At 36.7% G+C, this 20,055-nt stretch overlaps 1 protein-coding gene across 3 annotated transcripts in view; it reads left to right on the top strand.

The window, feature by feature from the left end:
- The window catches only part of myo6b (myosin VIb), a 154,847-nt gene that overhangs the window by 131,729 nt on the left and 3,063 nt on the right, over window positions 1–20,055 (top strand). For all 3 annotated transcript variants that reach the window (XM_087288954.1, XM_087288953.1, NM_001004110.1), the window contains 3 exon segments: window positions 6,419–6,522; window positions 9,292–9,423; window positions 18,946–19,164. In XM_087288954.1, coding sequence (XP_087145080.1) covers window positions 6,419–6,522; window positions 9,292–9,423; window positions 18,946–19,164 — 455 coding nt within the window.

Here is a 20,055-nt window from a genome sequence, read left to right as displayed (position 1 = left end):
TTGCTTTGTAAAAATGTTAAACCAAGTGGCAATTGGAAACAAATTATGGTTACATTGTCTCAGCTACTATTGTTTACTCATCAATGTTTGAAACGACTTGAAAGGCTGCCTAAAGGGAGAGTGCACTCAAAACTGAAGAAGTGCTGTTAAATTTACTCACTTTTAGGATGTTCAGGATGTAGGTGGCTTTTTTTTTTCAAAGTAGAAGATTTTTAGATTAAATGTCTTATTTATATAATGCAAGTAAAAATCTACTGACAGATTTTTACTGACCAAAATCATCACAGTAAAGATCCACTGAAGCAAAATGATACAAGAAAGTGAACAATATTTACAGCAATAGTACCCTTAAATTTACTAAATGGTCTTGAGCACTTTCTTAATAGTCTGACCCATATTGATGATTGCAAACTGACACATGAATTCATGCTTTTTTGGTTTAAAGCATTGATGGAGGACATGTACTGAAGTATATGTTGAATTTTTCATCAAAATAGCAGTTCCGTGTGCTCATTCTTCACTGCAAAAATATTTGTTAATAAACAGTTTCCATATTTTTTTGTTTTCCATTAATTTACAGTTGTGAGTTGCATTATGGGACCTTGATCTTTGCTTTGGGACCTCGACTTTTGATGTTAAACATTCAACTGTACAGTTTAACAAAAGGACTTTTATTGACATTTCAGTTGTTTGAAATATGTAGAAGAAATAATATATAGAGAAATTAATTTGCAATCTAACAGAAAATGTACTGGCGGTTTATTTCAAGGTTTTTCCACCGTAATTTACATCAGCAACCCAGACAATATCACTTAAAGCCAGTGGTGGCCAAACTTTTTCTAGTGAAGAGCCAAAGACCAAACTTGATCGAGTATGGTGGGTAAATATACCAAACCCATTTAAGTAATTTGCCATGAATAATTTACTGATTTATTTAGTTTATAAAAATAACTATAAAACATTGCTTTATATAACCTAATGCAGTTTAAATTTTTTAATTTCATAATGCACTTATTACAGTTAAAAACAACAGAATAAAGTTACACTAGTCAAGCTGCTCCTGTGTTTGGCTTGATTTGCGCACCGCTGTCTTCTGCATTGTCCTTATTACATCAGTATTTTTGTATTTTTAAAAATCTAATTCATTTACAAACATTTAATTGAAACTTTTAATTTTACTGTGCTTTTTTTTTATCATAGAAATAAAACAAACCAAAGAGGTTACGTTAAATTAGAAATTACGATCTCTGTTAAAGGCATTGAGTCTCTGTTGAGACTTCTCAAGGTTAAAAATTGTTGGAAAAAAGATCAAGGTCACATAATGCAATTCAAAAGCATAAATAAATGGAGGGAAAAATTTAAACATGAATTGCAGAATAATATAACAGCAAATTTTCGTTTTTTGTTTACAGTGTAGATTCTTGATTTCACTTAAATTCACAAATAAATATTCAGTTTGGATGTGATGTCTCAGAAAAAGAAGCTGTCATGAAGCACTACTTGGCAGGGCTGTGGAATTATTGTTGTGATTTTTTGTTCATTTTCTTGCTAGATTAATAGTTTCATTTCATAAGCCCTTAGTATACAGTATAATCAGAAGTCACGCATTTTAATTTAGTTTTGCCTGTATGTTTATTTTGACTCTCATAATGCCCTTGACTTGTAATAAAGCAACACAAATGCAGTATAAATATATTTATTTAAAAAAAATATATATATATATATATATTGTATAACATTAGAAATATTTTTGTTGTTGATACACCCACTGGTCACTTTATTAGGTACACCTGTCCAACTGCTCGTTAACACAAATTTCAGGCAGTCACATGGCAGAAACGAAATGCACTTAAGCATGTAGACATGGTCAAGACGATCTGCTGTAGGTCAAACCGTGTACCAGAGTAGGGAAAAAAGGGAATTTAAGTGACTTTAAACGTGGCACGGTTGTTGGTGCCAGATAGGCTGGTCTGAGTATTTCAGAAACTGCTGATCTCCTGAGATCTAATGAGCGGCAGTTCTGTGGGTGCAAATGCCTTGTTGATGCCAGAGGTCAGAGAAGAATGACCAGACTGGCAACAGTAAACAATTTAAAAAAACCTTTGTTACAACCGAGGTACGCAAAAGAGCATTTCTGAATGCCAAACACATCGAACATTTGAGGTGGATGGGCTACAGAAGCAGAAGACCACACCGGGTGCCACGCCTGTAAGCTAAGAACAAGAAACTGAGGCTACATTTCACACAGGCTCACCAAAATTGGACAATAGAAGACTGATAAAACATTGTCTGGTTGGATGAGTCTCAATTTCTGCTGCAACATTCAGGATGGTTCGGATGGTAGGGTCAGAATTTGGCATCAACAACATGGAAGCATGGATCTATCCTTCTTTGTATTAAAGGTACAGGCTGCTGGTGGCGATGTAATAGTGTTGTTTTGGCACACTTTGGGCCCATTAGTACCAATTGAGCATTGTGTCGACGTCACAGCCTTTCTGAGTATTGTTGCTGACCATGTCCATCTCTTTATGACCACAGTGTACAAATTTTCTGATATTTACTTTAAGCAGGATAACGCTCCATGTCATAAAGCGTGAATCATCTCAGAATAATTTTTCAAACATGACAATAAGTTCACTGTTCTCAAATGGCCTCCACAGTCACCAGAACTCAATCCAATAGTGCACCTTTGGGATGTGGTGGAAGGGGAGATTCCCCTGGATGTGCAACCGACAAATCTGTAGCAACTGCGTGATTCTATCATGTAAATATGGACTAAAATCTCTGAGGAATATTTCCAGTATCTTGTTAAATCTATGCCACAAAGGATTAGGTCAATAGTATTGGTAAGGTGTACCCCATAAAGTGTCCGGTCAGTGTATTCTAAACTTTTCAGTGATAAAGTAATGTACTTTTCTAATCATCTAAACTTGGATTTTTAATATACAGCTTATAAAAATGTACTTGCGGTCTTTAAAATATATGCCACTTGGGTTGATGTTAAATATAACTCGGTAATGATACATTATAAGTGTGACTAAAGTGTAAAAGAAAACTTTAAAGTAGTTAGTTTTTTTAATGTACTTTTTAAAACGCTGAGGTTGAGCTGCTGTGAATGATAAGTAACCTCTCCAGCACCACACTTGACATTTCTCTTCAGTTGCTGTGTGTGTTTGTGCTAGCACTCCACTTACACCTGTATGAGTGGGTTAATCAGCAGGGTTGCTGGTTCAGTGACTTCTCTCACAGGGTCTCCGTTAAGCAGCTTTGCTCTTCACAGCTGTCAGAGTCGACAGAGTGTCCCTACATCCAGCGTCACCATGTTCAGCCATGCAAGAGCTCCTCCCAGACACACACTCACCACTCGCGCTGACAGCCCTCCGTCTCTTCTGGGACTCCTGTCACTGCTTTAATATGAGGATGCTGGCTTTAAGGCTGTAGAGTGACATCATCATTTCATGACTTTAATTCTTGGCCTCGGGTACTGGAATAATTGTCTTCTGTCGAAATGCTTTGGCTCGTGAGATTGCACATCTTTCTCAAGTAGGTTGGGAATGGGAAGCTTACTGAAGTCACCTAATCAAACAAAAGTCTCTCCTAAGGTTATAAAAGTGCTGCTTATTATAGCGTCATTATTATTCCTCACAACATTATTGAGGGTAAGGAGAAATTCTGTTCAGATTGTGAAAAAGCAAACTATACTATAGGTTCACAATAATCGATTGACCTTAATCACAGTAAATCCCAACATGTACTTTGCAACGCTACAACTAAAACATTGCCCCCAATAAACACTGTGAATGATCATATAAAGCACCGTAAAAGAGTATTAAGCATACAACGACCACCTAGAAATGCCTGAGCTTCCACCCAGCAACAAGCCAGCCACCTTTTAAATACAGTACTTAGGAAGCATTCTTAGCTTAGCTTAGCATAAATCATCAGGCGAAATAATACTTCGCATTGCTAGTTACCTAGATGGTGATTATTTTCAGGCACTGCATATTATCATTGTGCCTGCTGCAGCCATGGTACAGCAGCAATGGTCTGTTAAGCTAAGCTAAAAGTGGTTTTGCCAGACCTGGAGCTAATGTGCTAATGTGCTCTCTCCAGACCTAGAGGTCAGCTAAAGGGATTTTAAAGTGATAAAACACAACAGTAAAATTAGCCCAATTTTTTTTAAAAATGCTTTAACCCACAATATGTTAATGTCATCAAAAGTCCTAGCTTTGGGAATTTGGGGACTATTTTCAGGTACTACCTGAATTGCGCCTGCTGCAGCCATGATACAGCAGAAAATCCCAACATTTACTTTGCAACACTACAATGAAACATTGCTCACAATAAACACTGTGAAGCACCCTAAAAGAGTATTAAGCATACAACAACCACCTAGTAATACTTAACACTGGAGCGTTTTTGAAAAATATACTAATTTTTCAAGTCCCCTATAGTAAAACAGTTGAGTTTTACCAATTTTTAATCAATTCAGCCAATCTCTTTTAGCTCTAGTGGCTCTCTTAGCTCTAGCTTAGCATAAATCATCGGCTGCAATGATATTTTCAGGCATTGCTAAATATCATTGTGCCTGCTGCAGCCATGGTACAGCAGCAATGGTCTGCTAAGCTAATGTGCTCTCGCCAGACCTAGATGTCAGCTGAATGAATAAAAAATGATATATATATTTTTTTTACATGCTTTAATCCACAACATGTTATTGCCTTCAAAAGCTCTAGCTTTTGGGATATGGGGACTATTTTCAGGCACTGCATAATATCATTGCCCCTGCTGCAGCCATGATACAGCAGAAAATCCCAACATTTACTTTGCAACGCTACAACCAAACATTGCTCCCAATAAACACTGTGAATAACCATGTAAAGCACCCTAAAATAATATTAAACAAACAACAACCACCTAGTAATACCTGAGCTTCCACCCAGCAACAAGCCAGCAACCTGTTAAATACAGTTTTTAACTTAACACTCCACCTTTTTTTTGGTACCTAGAGTTAAACAGTTGAATTTTACCATTCATGAATCCATTCATCCTTAACTTAGCATAAATCATCAGGCGCGATGATATTATGCAGCGCTAGTTAAATAGATAGGGACTATTTTCAGGCACCGTATAATCATTGTGCCTGCTGCAGCCATCGTACAGCAGCAAAGGTAATAGTAGTACAGCTAAGCTAAGCTAAAAGTGCTCTTGCCAGACCTGGAATTTAGCTAAATAGATTTAAACATGGTAAAACTCAACAGTACAATAAGCCTGTTTTTTTTTTGTTGTTTTTTTTAATATGCTTTAACCCACAACTTGGTAATGTCATTCACATAAAGTTGAAGGATTCTCAACTTTGTCATGTTGTCCACCTGGTTACCAACAGTCGCTGTTGATTTCGTAGACAGTGGTTGCCGGAAGTTGCTCACTCTCAGTTGAAATGTACGGTCGCTTGTCGATTTGCAGCTGCAAGTTGCTCATACTGTGAAAGAGGCTTAAGAAGTGAGCCCAGCGAGATGTCAAAATAGCTTGACAGACGCTCACCGACAGCCTGACACTGCCCAACGGCTGACTGCCATCTTAAAAATAAACATGGTTTATTTCACAAGCCTAGAGTTGCGCATTGAAAAGCCTGAGCAAACTTCTGCTCATTTTCATTGAGGAGCAGACTTCTCACAGCTGTCATTTTAATTATACTTTTAATTTGATATCGAAATGAAAACCTGTGCCACATATGTAAATATGCTACTTTTAGTAGTGGGGCTCGCATTGAGATGTTTCCTACTCAGGCTGCTCAAGTATTTCAAACTTCTCTTTACCCCTTAACAGATAACGGAAAAGAGGATAGATAACAACCTCTAAGAACACAACCTCCCAAAACACTTTTCCATGCATCCACAACAAGTTTTGCACAGTCAAATGAGGATAATGCAATCAGGATTAGAATCGGAGCTCCAGGGTTCTGATGCTGTGCCCATTGCCCCAAAGGCTTCAGTAAAAATACATTCCCTCCTCAGACTGGTTTACTGTGGGAGCCTGGGCTTAATGTGATCCTGCTCCACCTGCAGAAACCCTTACAGAGCTCACATGTGTGCCTCCCTATCGCTTAGCATTAACCATCGTTAACCGCCATTAACCACCCTCAGCGCTGCAACCTCAGTGTTGCCAAGGCTGCATCTAATTTGCTCAGTGAGGTGTTAATTTGGCATGATCCGTGCTATTTCCATGTCATTACAAGTTTCAGAGAGAATGTATCTCTACGTAAGCAGAAGGCCAATTAATTGTCTGATTGTGCTGTGGCCTAGGGAACGTTTAGCAGCTGGTAACGGGAGCTTAATAGATGCATCAGGGCCTTTGCCTGTGGAGAAATATGAAGCTAAGAAAAAGTCCAAATTGTTCTTCCACTCTGCAATCTCAGGGGTGCGCAGGTGCAGGCCAACAAGGTGGCAGCTGGGGTGAAGAAGTACGACCTGAGCAAGTGGAAGTACGCTGAGCTGCGAGACGCCATCAACACCTCCTGTGGTAAGAGCAATCAGTCTTCTCAATCTGATCCCAGAACTTCCTGCTGACCTCAAGCCGCTCTTGGCAAAAAAAAAAAAAAAGCATGTCATTTTGGAGATGGGGGACTAACATGCGTTATGTGGAAGATGGGGGAAATACAGCTTTTTTTTTAGAGGGACTGGTTTTAAAGCCTACTCTCAGTCCATTATTATTTTAAAAGTGAATTAATGATGTATTCTTCCTTTTTATTTGCAAGTCTCTTTGTTTATTTGTCTTATTTTCTGCTAATTTAGACTTCACTCACTTTTTTTTTTTGCTTCGCCGACTTTCTGGGCTGTCATGTTGGTTTTATTTTTAGGTGTTTAGACTCAAAGGAATAGTTCATGCTAAATTAAGTCATAATTTAGTTGCTTTTGTGTTGTTTCAAATGTGGTTTTCCTTCTGAAGTATACAAAATCAGATGCTCAGGCTGTTTTTTGTGAAGTATATGAAAGTTCACATTCAATTCATTGTTCACTTTAAAGGTCCCATGAAGTTAAAAAAAATATTTGTAGATGTTAGTATCAGTAATGTTTAGCTAAACAGTGACAAAATTCGTCTTTGAAAGATATAAAACTAAAATTAACAAGTAAAGCTTGTAGCTTGGATCAACGTTTTTATTCATTTCCCCTCATATTTCAGTTTCTCATCAAATCATGACCAATCAAATGCTGTCTAGTATCTGCCCTGCCCTTCACTGCATCAAATGTGAAGTTGCTTCACATTTGATGCAGTTGAGCTCAACTACTCTCAACGGCAGAGCTGTGATTAAAAAAAGCAAAATGCTATTAGCTTAAGGGTGTACTCACACTAGGTACAGTTGCCATAAACCATGCTGAAGCACGATTGTCCCCCTCCCCTCTCCCCCTATGGCCTGCACTCACACTATATTTGTCCTTTCAAGCCGGAGCACACTTACGTCGTTGATTTACATTTACATTTAGTCATTTAGCTGACGCTTTTTTTCCAAAGCAACTTACAAATGAATTGATGATGCAACGGTTCAGGTTACCAGACAAGAAGCGCTGTCGCTCAGCACAGTGGACATTGCTTTAATTATCTCATTTTGTATTATTTTTTGTCGTTTTGGATGCAGTGACAATATTTTGCCGAACAGATCCACAACTTTTGACACTCATAAATTATCATTACACATTAGCAAGCTAGCGAGAGGTTTCTTTAATAAACTATATCAGTTTACTTTCATTGAAAAGAATGAATGATTAATAAATCTATGTGAAACAAGTCCCTTAAAAGTGATGACGCGTCTTCAGTTCTGGGAAACTTTCTGGTACAAGTGTACCACTCCAAAGCCCAACCGAACTGCGCTTTGGCACACCTCTTCCAACTGGGCCAACTAAATCGATTCGAACAGCCTGGTGTAAATACACCCCTATTTTTATGGTTACTTTCTTCAATTGGTGAAGTTTGTTCCTCACCACTTTCAACACTGGCTTGCTTGGTTTGGAACTTGTAGAGCTGCGCATAGATCAATTTGCGCTTCAGCGTTTGGACTTTCAGCAGTGACAATTAAACCACAACTCTTTAAAACTTCAATTTTGAACTCTTTTAAACTAAAATTAAACACTAAAAACTGGTTTGACACAGTTTCAATCTTCTAGAACTTCTATGTTAAGCTGCTTTGACACAATCTACTTTGTAAAAGCTCTATGGAAAGAAAGATAAACTGAATTGAAAGATTAATATTTTTTCTATACTTTGTCCCATCCTCTCTTCATGTTTCATTTGGGATTGCATTAAACATCAAATAAAAATGCACATTTTAAAGCACTTCACAGGACCTTTAAACATTATTGATACATCATTGATATTTGTTTTACTTAATTTGAAGCAATTTGAAGTTTACTTTGCAATATTTTGTTTCAGTATGATTTACTCAAAGTACCAGTGAATTAAGCCATTTGAAGTGAAGGCTTTACATTTAAGTTATCCACAAAGCAGACTGGATGTTACAATTTACAATACATGATAACTTACTGACTCAGAAAGAATAAATCAATGAATGAATGTCTCATTTTGTGTAGAAAATTAGTTCCTGTTTAATAAAACCGTAAGTTACATGACCTAAAAACCAAAGCAATGATAAAGTACTGTAAATACAACCTCAGAATGAACAAGTGCATTGAATAGGTTGAAAAAGAGTCATTGTGAACAGTGACATGATGGCTTAGTGGTTTGCACTGTCGCCTCACAGCAAGAAGGTCTCTGGTTCGAGTCTCGGCTGGACCAGTTGGCATTTCTGTGTGTAGTTTGCATGTTTTTGTTTGCCTGGGTTTCTTCCAGGTGTTCCAGTTTCCTCCACAGTCCAAAAATATGCGCTATAGGTGAATTGATAAACTAAATTGGCCATAGTGTATTGGTATGTGTGTGTGAATGAGTGTGTATGGGCGTTTCCCAGTACTGGGTTGCGACTGGGAGGGTATTCGTTGCATAAAACATATGCTGGAATAGTTGGCAGTTCATTTCGCTGTGGCGACCTCTGAAACAGAGACTAAGATGAAGGTTAATGAATAAATGAATGATTCACTGTAAACAAACAATTAGAAGAAAACGATAGACAAAAGATAAAAACCTATAAAAAAGACAAAAAGAAAGTAGATAAACTTTGAAAGAGTTTTACCTTGTTCATGTTCAGCATGAAGCTGAGCACATAAAATGAATCGTAATATGAAACTGGGCTCATTGTGTTTGACAATGCTGTACTGACTATGTGAACTCTCACTCTTATAGATATAGAATTGTTGGCAGCTTGCCGAGAAGAATTTCACCGTCGTCTGAAGGTCTACCATGCCTGGAAATCAAAGAACAAGAAGCGAAATACAGACACAGAGATGAGGGCTCCAAAATCGGTCACCGACTACGGTAAGCTATGACCTGTTTCCCCAAGAGAACAACACAACAACAGAATACAAACTGCTCCATGTGTAGCTGATGATTTTATTTGTAATGGTAAAAGGTGATTCAGCATAATATCTATTCTGGAAAGCTACTCCTCTGAGTGTGGTTCCTCAAGGTTGAACACGCACTTCTTTGTTTGTTGTTTTTCTCGAGAGCCTTGCGGCACGTTTCGTGATTAGCATTGGGATTGTGATGCACATAATGCAGAGCGCTATAAGCACATCTAAAGGCACTTGCTGCCGTTTCAAGGAAATCAAACCTCTCGCTTATTTGCCTGCTTGAAAGGCACGTCACCCTGTTTGCTTGTTAGAAGACTAGCGCTTTTTTAAAGTGTTTGCTCGTGCAGAACAAACAGGAGATTTGGAGTTGCGTGACCTGCAGGTTTTCTTCAAACTCTCGCACTCCCTTGTTGTGGATTCCTCAGATGTGCCTTACCTTCAAACAGTCGAGTGTTTGTATCAGGTGCGCGAGGCTTACGCCGTCTCACTCCAAGAGATGAAATCAAGCTTCTGGCTTTTGCAAAGTCAATATTGAAGTGCAGAGAACTTCTGCGAGAACTTTCTTGACATTATGCCATCCTCCGATTCTGTTTGATCTTCATGGATGAGGGATTTAAAACGCACACTTCCATTTATGATGTCATTTAAGGCTGGTTTGAAATGTATTTGGAGCAGAAAGTATAAAAAAAGTGCTTTGTTATAAAGACTTAGATTTGAACGACCCCTACGTTGCTTTGTAATCCATACTGTTACTATTTGTGATATGGGTATGAATCATACTGTGCATTGAGGAAAGCTGTGTAAGAGCCTCATCTTAAATTGTAGGGAAACCTGACAACAAACAACTCTAATGTTGAAATTTGAAGCCCAGGGATTTTACATGTAGCATGGTCTTCAAAGAAGAGCTTGCAATGTAAAGTAGTCTACTAGTAGATATGGAAGGAGTAATGAATTAAATTGGGCTATGTTTAAAGAGTGCAATTCTAATTTATTACTTAGATCTGATTTTGTTATCAACTGTTTAAGTTGTTTTAGTTAGTTAGTTAGTTAGTTATTTTGTTAGTTTATGTATATAGCACAATTTTCTTAACACAACATTGCCCAAAGTGCTGAACACAGTAAACAATAATTAAAAAAAGTCTTACATTACATGCATAAAAGCCCTCAACATTAAAAAGGCTCAAATGCTAAAGAACAAAGATGCAGTTTGAAATGCTTTAATTTCTGCGGGATCTAAAAAAGTATTAAGATAAATTTAAGACCCTTAAAAAGTATTAAATAGTCTTAAATGCTACTTTGCAAGGTATTGTATGCATTATTATTTTAGTTTATGCTATGTATGTTAATATGCTAAAGTTTATCTGAATTAAATCTGCGAATATCAGGATGCTGTATAGTTTATGAATCTATGAAATCCTGCTAGATTTGACATCCTGCTGCTTTGTTTACTGCAGTAATCAAGGCAACACCATTATTTCTACAGTTCTATAGGCACCAACCTGCTGAATTAGCTGGATTCAATACATTTTTATTCAGTATATGAATGATGTTTTAGTTTTCGATTAGCTTCTTACATTAATATTTAGTCAATTTACTGTATGTTAAAATTTCACCAATGTTTCCAGTTGAAACCTAAACTGGTTATAAGGTTTTAAAATGTATGGAAAGAGTCTTAAAAAAGCTCCATAAAGGTATTGACTTTCACTCCCTGATTCCTGTACATACTCTGTTTTTAAAAACAGATAATGTTAAAGTGTGTCTAATGTGGGGTGGAACCTTGTTCTGGAGTTTTGGGGCGATAACAGCAAAAGCCCGATCCCCACTTCGCTTATACCGGGACCTTGGTATAGAAAGAATAAACTAATCAGAAGACCTTAGTGACCTACCAGGATTGTATACATGTAGGGGACCTGATAAATAAGGTGGTGCAAGATCATTTAAGGATTTAAAAACCACCAAAAAAATAACAATTTAATATCCATCTGTGAACTAACAGGCAGCCAGCCCAAAGAGGAAAGAACTGGGGATATGTGCTCATACTTGCTCTGAAAGTCCATGTCAGAAGTCTCACAGCTGGACTAATCGCATTCTATTCAGGGAATTTTGACTAATACCCACATACAAAGAGTTGCAATAGTCAAGTCTTTTCCCTGAATAAAAGCATAGATCACCTTCTCAAGGTTTTTAAAAGAAATTACTTCACTTGTCGTAAATGGAAGAAAAATTGATTTACCAACTGAATTTACTTGTTTGTTAATTTTCAGATCACTATCGAACTGAAACCCTAGGTTTCTAACAACCGATTTTTGATAAGTTGATAGCTCAACTTATCAAATTCCGGAGGTGCAGGATCACCAAACCAAAACAGCTCAGTTTTCTCCTCATTGAAATTAAAGAGAATTGACGACAACCAAGTAACCCTGGCTAGACATCTAATTAACCTCGATTAGACATCTCATAAGGGGGTCAAGCCCATTTTTATCATTATTTTTAAGAGGGACATAAATCTGAGTGTCATCTGCTTAAAAATAAAAAGCCACCTTATATTTACAAAAAAAAAAGATCCTTTAGGTAAAATATATTAAGAAAAGAAAATAGGTCCAAGATTAGACCCTTGCGAAATTCAACATGTCAGGGGTCTGGAGGATGAAAAGGTCTGACCAACATTAACACAAAAGCTTCTTTTGACAAATAAGATCTAAAACATTTAAGAGCACAGCTCTGAATGCCCACCAATTTCTTAAGATGGGAAATAAAGATCTCATGGTCTAGCGTCAAAAGCTGAAATAAGGTCAAGAAGCATAAGAATCCTAGAGTGCCCTGAGTCCCTAAAACAAAATGTCATTCATCACGCGTAGAAGTGCAAACTCAGTGCTATGATATGCCGTAAAACAGGCCCGGAAGGGCTAATCGGGAGGACTGGGAGAATTCCCGGTGGGCCGGTCCGTTTTTTGGCCGCGAGGGCCGGTGTCCCTAGCTCCAGAATCTGTTGGTCTCAGCAGTCACACTTTTTAAATTAATTTATTTATTTACTTAACCACAGTCTTCTTATTTATTATTTTACCGCAGCTCTGCTCTTTTTATCTATTTTCTCGCAGCCTCGTGAGCAAGATGCAACCTGCAGGTTAATGATGATATAACTCAAATGAGTTACCTTTCAATGTACAGCCTAATGGTAGTCTAGTGGTTAGCACGGTAGGTTACAACGCCACCGACCCGGGTTTGATCCTCGTTTAAGTAACTTATTTTTTCATATTTATTGTTAAGACATATAATACTGTTAGGGTTGTTGAACATTTGAAGTTCTAAAGCAGCTGTTTTCTCAAAAAAAGACATGATAGTGTAATTAGAAACTGAATTGGAAATGACCTTATTTTAATATAGTCAGTCGTGAACTGGGGTGGGCCGGTCTGAGGCTTGAAACTCCAGGACTGAAAAGGAGTCCCACTCCGGTCCTGCCTTAAAACCTGATTGGAAAACCTAATGAACACTGTTAAGCTCCAGAAATCTCTGTAGTTGTGTAGTTGTGTTGTTTTAAATGTGGGCAATAATAGGTTCTGGTCACTGATCACGGTCCTAGAATGGCCTGTATGCACAAAAGAACAAGCACAGCCTACTAGAGGTAAACAGGGAGGGCATTAAAGTAAGCTTTTATTTTTTATGGTGAAATCAAAATCAAAATGATGTGCAGACAATATAAAAACAAAGTCAAGAATGTGAAAAAAAAAAAAACAGAACAGAGAAACATTTATTTTATGAGCTGCAGGACTATTAAAACATTGACTATTGAAGTAGCCCAAAGTCAAGTATTATAAACTGAGGAAATCACAGTAAGAGCTGAGTGATATGTCATAAAGCATAAACGTACATTAAACACTTATACTCAGCAGTCTACATGTGTTTTTTGCCTCATTACAAACATAAGCTGCAAATTTTACAATATGCATGTCAAACTAACAAATGTTACTATTAAACATACCTTATTTCTCTTTGGAGTTGAGTTGAATACATTTCTAATCTGTATATCCTGCATTTTATGTTCTGACATTTTAAAAAGATGTAGGTCGCTACATCTGCTACATGTATTTTAACTGTTAAAAAAAACTTAATTACACTTGCTGTAAAATTTCCCCAAAAATGGTTTTGGTCAGTTGAGGCACTGGTTATCAAGCTGATATGGGTTCATTTATGTAAGGAATATGTTTTTAGTAAGGCCAGACAGAATCTGAGAACCCTAACATTTTTTGCTATTACTGCTGAAATTTTTGCGGATTTATGCGGAATGATTTTAGGAGCATCATAAATAAAAACGTAATAAATTAAATAAAAAATAAAACCTTTTTTAACTTTTATTTAATGTTTACAATGCAAATCCAATTAAATCCACTTATTGGTTAAACAAAGCAAGTCTCTCATATAATATATTCAGTAAAAGACATGCCTTTGCAAACTATATTGTCAATAACTCATATGAACATTTTAACATTACTATTATTATATCATAACAATATTAATGAAATTAATTTAAATAAATAGAATAATTGAACAAATAGAAATTTACACACATTTACACACAAGTAAATAGATATGGTGGGCCAAAAATCTGCGGATTTCTGCGTGTGCAGATTCTGTGTGGGCCTAGTTTTAGCCAGTCATTTAATGCTATAAGAATAGGGAATGGCATCGCGATTGACAGTTGTGATTGACATTTAAGATTGTAATTTAAGAACTGTGTGTGTTGTGCATTAAACTCACAGTTGTACACAACACACACAGTTCTTAAATGTTTGGATCCAGTGATGCATTGTGAACCAGAGACCATTTTCCACAGTATAGAAAATACAGTAAAGAACAATGTTGAAATGTGGTGTGGCTGGCTTTAGCCTATAGTATAGTACACAATCTTTGTTTTCTGCCAAACTTCTGATGTCTTGGCTTGCAACATTATGGTCTGTATTTTGTTCTGATATGGCCTGTTTTTCACTAGGGTTTAACACTTACGGAATTTATGTGAGAACTAGGAAACAATGCTATTTGAGGCCAACTGAATGGCCAGTTACATGTACTGAACTCTTAATATTGAGTATAGTATACTCAATTGTTTTTGTGCAGATGAAAACTCTAGTGCTCTTCCAGAAGTGCTCAGTTATGAGCACAGCTTTAACATTTTTAAAGTCAGGGTAAATTTGTATTGTATAATGTGTTTTTAATGTTTTATTTGTTATATGCTGAAACCCGATTGCCTTTGGAAAAGACTTCTTCAACTATCAGAGCATTTAAACAATACTCATTACCTTGCCATGCTGCTGACATTCTAAAAAATGCAGAACCTCCATTGAAAACAACAGAAAAATAAGATATTATGTGCACTTATGAAGCAGGAGAAAGAAAATGACCTAAGGGCTTCATGCAGAATAAGCAGGTAAACTGGAATGCATGTTTTGCTTTTAAGGCACAGAATGTTATTTGTGTCGTTCATTTATACAACAACAACAATTATTTACAGGTTGGATAGTCTCAGTGTTTTTCGATTTTACCTGGCAGCAAGGAAAGCACCTTCCTTCTGCCTGCTGCGACAAATTCAACAAGGTGAGGTCAGAAACGTTGTGTGTGGGAGAATTGGAAAAAAAGAAGAAACAATATAGACTGTGGCACTAGAGCGAAACAGAATCTTATGGGAGAGGGACTGAAAATCCATGTAGAGCTCTACATTGCAGGCTTTTGTGGACTGGAGCGGGACAACGGTTAAAAGTTATGTGCGGGACAAATTATATTTTTTTGCTGGAGTGAGCAGGAGTAACACAGTCTTGTGGGAGCAGGACTAACAAAAATCCATACTGTGAATTAGGAGTTGCAACAATTGTTTTCATTTTGATAATCAATTCATCTAGAAATTATTTTCTGATGTTGCTGGTAATTAAAATACACATTCTAGCTACTAAATAAAAAAGGTTATTACTTCAGATTCTGAAAATGTGATTTTCAAATTATTATTACTTCAACTGTATTGCTATTATGCAATTATAATATTTATACAATATATTTATTGTGTTTTATTTCACTATTTAGAAGGACACTGATATAGTCTTTTGACAGAAATAAACTTTTTCTGTGTAATCTTTTTATATTAGGATTTGTAATCTTATTTTGCATGCTATCTTTATCAAATCTAAAATATAAACTTATGAATCACTTGGATTTTAAGGCATATTTTGTGCCTTTACATTAATGTACATATTTTATGGCATTACATTACATGTTTTCCAGTGTTTGTATGTGGGAAAAAAAAAAATTAACACAGTATAATTTTTTTTTCTCATGACTTCATAATGTATAACTTTTTATATTTTTGAGCATGAAACTTGAGCATGAAAGTGTCTTTTTTCCAATGATCCCTATTTTTTTGTTTTGTTTGTAGCTTACTGGGGTCAAGAACTGTTGCTCTTTAAAGTGAAGTAGGTGTAAATTCCCAAAAGTGAGTGCAGGCTTACAGGTTAATTATGAAACAATGACTTTTGCCAAACATCTCCTTTATAAGCATGGGCGGACTGGCCATCTGGCAATTCTGGCAAATGCCAGAAGGGCCATACCAATTTTTAAATGTGGGCCGGTCAGTTTTTTTTTTATGTATTGTACTTAACTTTTATCACTTGCTAGATGTGATATTATGATGATGATAATAAAAATAATAATAATAATAAATGTTAAGCATTTGGCCCAATCGGCAACATAATCAAAATCTGACAAGAATGTCATATTATTTCACCATCTTTAAACCAAAATAAATAGTTAATGTGCGTGTCCGTGGTTGGGGCTGTGTCGGTGTGGTAATGTGGGCTGGTGTGGCTACAGTGCCAGGGCTGAATTTTTGTCCCAGTCCGCCCCTGTTTATAAGTGTTATGATAATCAAACTTTCATTCATTTTCCTTTGGCTTAGTCCCTTTATTCATCAGGGGTTGCCACAGCGCAAAGAACCACCAACTTATCCAGCACATGTTTTACACAGCAGTTGGCCTTCCAGCTGCAACCCAGTACTGGGAGAGAAAATCAAACAGTCATGTCAAACTCTTACTTAATATAAATCTTTTTTTTTATTATTGCGTTCACAAATAAAAACATTAGTTAGCTCCACACTCCAGAGTAGGGCTGCATGATATTGGAAAAATCTGATAGTGCTATATTTTATTTTTCTGCAATTTAATATTGCTATATGAATCTGATTTTACAAGATAGGATGAATAGCACTATTTAACAGTTTTCTAGGCAATTCAAGGCTCTGTTTACACTGTCAGATCTTGTTGCCCAATTCTGATTTGTTGCCTACATCTGATTTTTTGGCTCTCCAGTTACATGTTCTTTTAATTGTGAAGAAAAGCATTTTTTGCTTCAGAAGAAATAAATGAAAATTAAGAGTTTTCTCTCAAAACAAGCAAACATATCAGCCAGTGGGGTAACTGAAATAATCTTGATTTCACTTTGAAATGTAGATATTAAGACTAGAAACAAGTATGAACAAGTGTGAATTTTTTTTTTTTTTACATAGATCACAGCGTTTAAATACAATTCTTTAAATCCTGGCAAACTATAATTCAGACTCAGCATTGCATATTTTTGCGATGTAACTATTGCCGATTCGCACATTGCGATTTTGATACTGAAACAATATATTGTGCAGTCCTAGAGCAACTATGTGCATGAATATCAAGACCAAATTCTAATTGAAAGCTAAACTTGATCTAATTTGTTATATTTTATAATGTAAAGCCACTTGCATAAAGCCACTGTATCAATTTCTGTCAATAAATGTGTCTATCCATGTGATCCAATTCGCATAGCTCAAACAAACATATGATTAAATGACTGGTTTTGGCTACTAAAGACTAAAAACGCACTTTGTCTTTAGTATATGCTAAATATATTATAGATATATGAAGAGTTTAGATGCAAAAACCTCTAAATGCCATTTGAGATTTTCTTTTAAAATGTTCTCTTTTTTTTTACTTTTGTGTGTAGGTTTAATAATTTTACTTTTAAAGTATTTTATAAATTCGTTTCATTGCCTTTAAAGTGAAATAACTGATCATAAACATAGGAGGCTAAAAAACGCTTATTTTAGGAGAAAATTTCAGACAGCATTTGAAGGTTTTTACATCTGAGCTTTACATATTTTTATGTGTTTGTGGTTTTGTACAGTTTTGGCTTCTTTTGTACTTTGACATCTGTCTAACCCCAAATGGAACACATCAATTGTGATCTTTCAGACTTGCGGTCACCCCATCCACATGTTTGTTAAGTCAATGAGACCATAGGGTGTCCCAGTCTTTATTGTAGCTCTCAGAAGAGTGCACATGTAACCGCTATGTGCCCTCAAAGCAACAAATCTGCTGGGACTGAGATCGGACTAAGAGTAGACTTCTCCCCGACAGTCGAAACAGCATAATGTCAAAGAAGTGCGAACTCAGGGGAGACTACAAAGTGGTGACATTTTGAATTAGGCAATGTTTTCATCAGTGCCTTGTTATTTTCTATTGGGAATGTATCTGGGGAAGGCTAGGTTACGATGATGTTGTTATACAGCCACTGCACTGGTAAAAACATTGCAGAACTTCACCTTAGGTCAGATGAAATCAAAAGCGTATTTTACATAAGAAATATTTGTCTGTAATTTTTAAATGTCAACAGCTGTGACAAACACTGACTGTGTTGTTGCCTCGCTTTGACTGTGTCGCGTCCCATCTGGGACAAAAAAAACTGCCCGTGAACACACCAAACAGACCACATCTGACTACAAGATGTATGTGCGTTTAGTGTCTCTGTGAGAGAATGTATCTTTCCACACCTGTAGGTGCCAGTAGTCTTCATTGTCATTCCAAAAAGGCAACAGAAGTAGTGCTACACAATCGTGAAACAAAGCAGTGTTTGCATACTATTTTCATATTTCTGGGTCGATCACCACAGATGGATTTGCTCATTCAATAAAAGTCTGATAATCTGATATTCATATCATTTGTAAATATTTGAGAAATGTGATGAAAAGTGAGCCATCTATTTTGTTTCACCTTTTGACTTGCATTAATTGCTTAGTTGCATCACTCCAGTTTTTGTCTTCATGCTCTGATTCGCTCTCTGAAACATCTAGAACTAGGTTAGGTGCCCAAACTCGGTCCTGGAAGGCCAGTATCCTGCAAAGTTTAGTTCAAAGCCCAATCAGACACACCTGGGCTAGCTTATCGAGCTCTTAGTAGACTTTCTAGAAACATCCTTGCAGGTGTGTTGGGGCAAGATTAAGCTAAAATCTGCAGGACACTGGCCCTCTAGAACTGAGTTTGGGCTCCCCTGACCTATAACAACACATTTTGTAACAACATGCTATAAATGACATTTTCATCACAATCAGAGTACCCTAGAATCTCAGCAGCAGGTTTTGAACAGACAAGCAGAAACACATTTTTTCATATTTTTTTTATTTTATATATTTGTATTCCAGCCCAGCAAAACCCTGCTCCACCTGTCCCAGCCCGGCAACAAGAGATCGCGATGAACCGACAGCAGCGTTACTTCCGCATTCCCTTCATCCGGCCCGCAGACCAGTACAAAGACCCCCAGAACAAGAAGAAAGGCTGGTGGTACGCTCACTTTGATGGACCCTGGATCGCTAGGCAGATGGAGCTTCATCCAGACAAGCAGCCGATCCTCTTGGTTGCAGGTACCAAATACTATGAAGTTAAATCAGTCATTTTCTCCAATTTATAAACAATTAATACGCCAGAAAAGAAGCTGGAATTGATAAAATAGCTGAAACTCTTAAAGGCGGTTAAATTAGGTATTGCACTCCTGGTTCAAAACACACGCAAGCACAGGTTGCTAGATTGGAGACAGAAGCGACTATCAAGCCTAAAGACTGATTTAGATTGTGTTCTAAATAAAAGCAATAACACATGATAGAGGAAATATTTTCCATATTGAAAGGAGTTTTTGTCCTAACCAACACCTCGAATTGATATTTTAGAAACAGCTTTTATTTCTCGCAGCTGAATAACAGGATAAACTGACGATGATCACCTCAGGTGCACCTCATGTGCTTTATTTAGTGTTAAATGCTAATAATGTTGTCATACTACTGAAAGCAGCAGCAGATAGTTCACCTCAGGTTTTGAAAATAAAATAAACCATTTGAAAGTGAACTTTAGAACTGTGACTCAGAGTAAGCCAACACATATCAGTGATTCATCATGTACATTTGATAAAGTTAAAGAGGTTTAATATGTTTAATTAGATTGTATCCCTTACCATATCATTGAAGTGCAGTAGGTGCACTATTCTGTGCTTCTGATGGCTGTATTTAAATTTCTGTCATCTGGTGCAAACAGCCAAATTGCTTATTACTATGTATCATCATGTAGTGTGTTGTTAGGACACGGGGTTACAATGTAATCTGCCCACCTAATGTTTACCTTTATAATATTTTTACTATTTGCTAATTAATAACCACCTCATGTGGAACTCTGAATCTGAATACTCATCATGTAGTGTGTTGTTAGGACACGGGGTTACAATGTAATCTGCCCACCTAATGTTTACCTTTATAATATTTTTA

Source organism: Danio rerio, chromosome 17, assembly GCF_052040795.2.
Source record: "Danio rerio strain M-AB ecotype USA chromosome 17, GRCz13ab, whole genome shotgun sequence".
Taxonomy (NCBI): Eukaryota; Metazoa; Chordata; class Actinopteri; order Cypriniformes; family Danionidae; genus Danio; species Danio rerio.
This window is presented reverse-complemented; position numbering and strand designations above follow the sequence as displayed.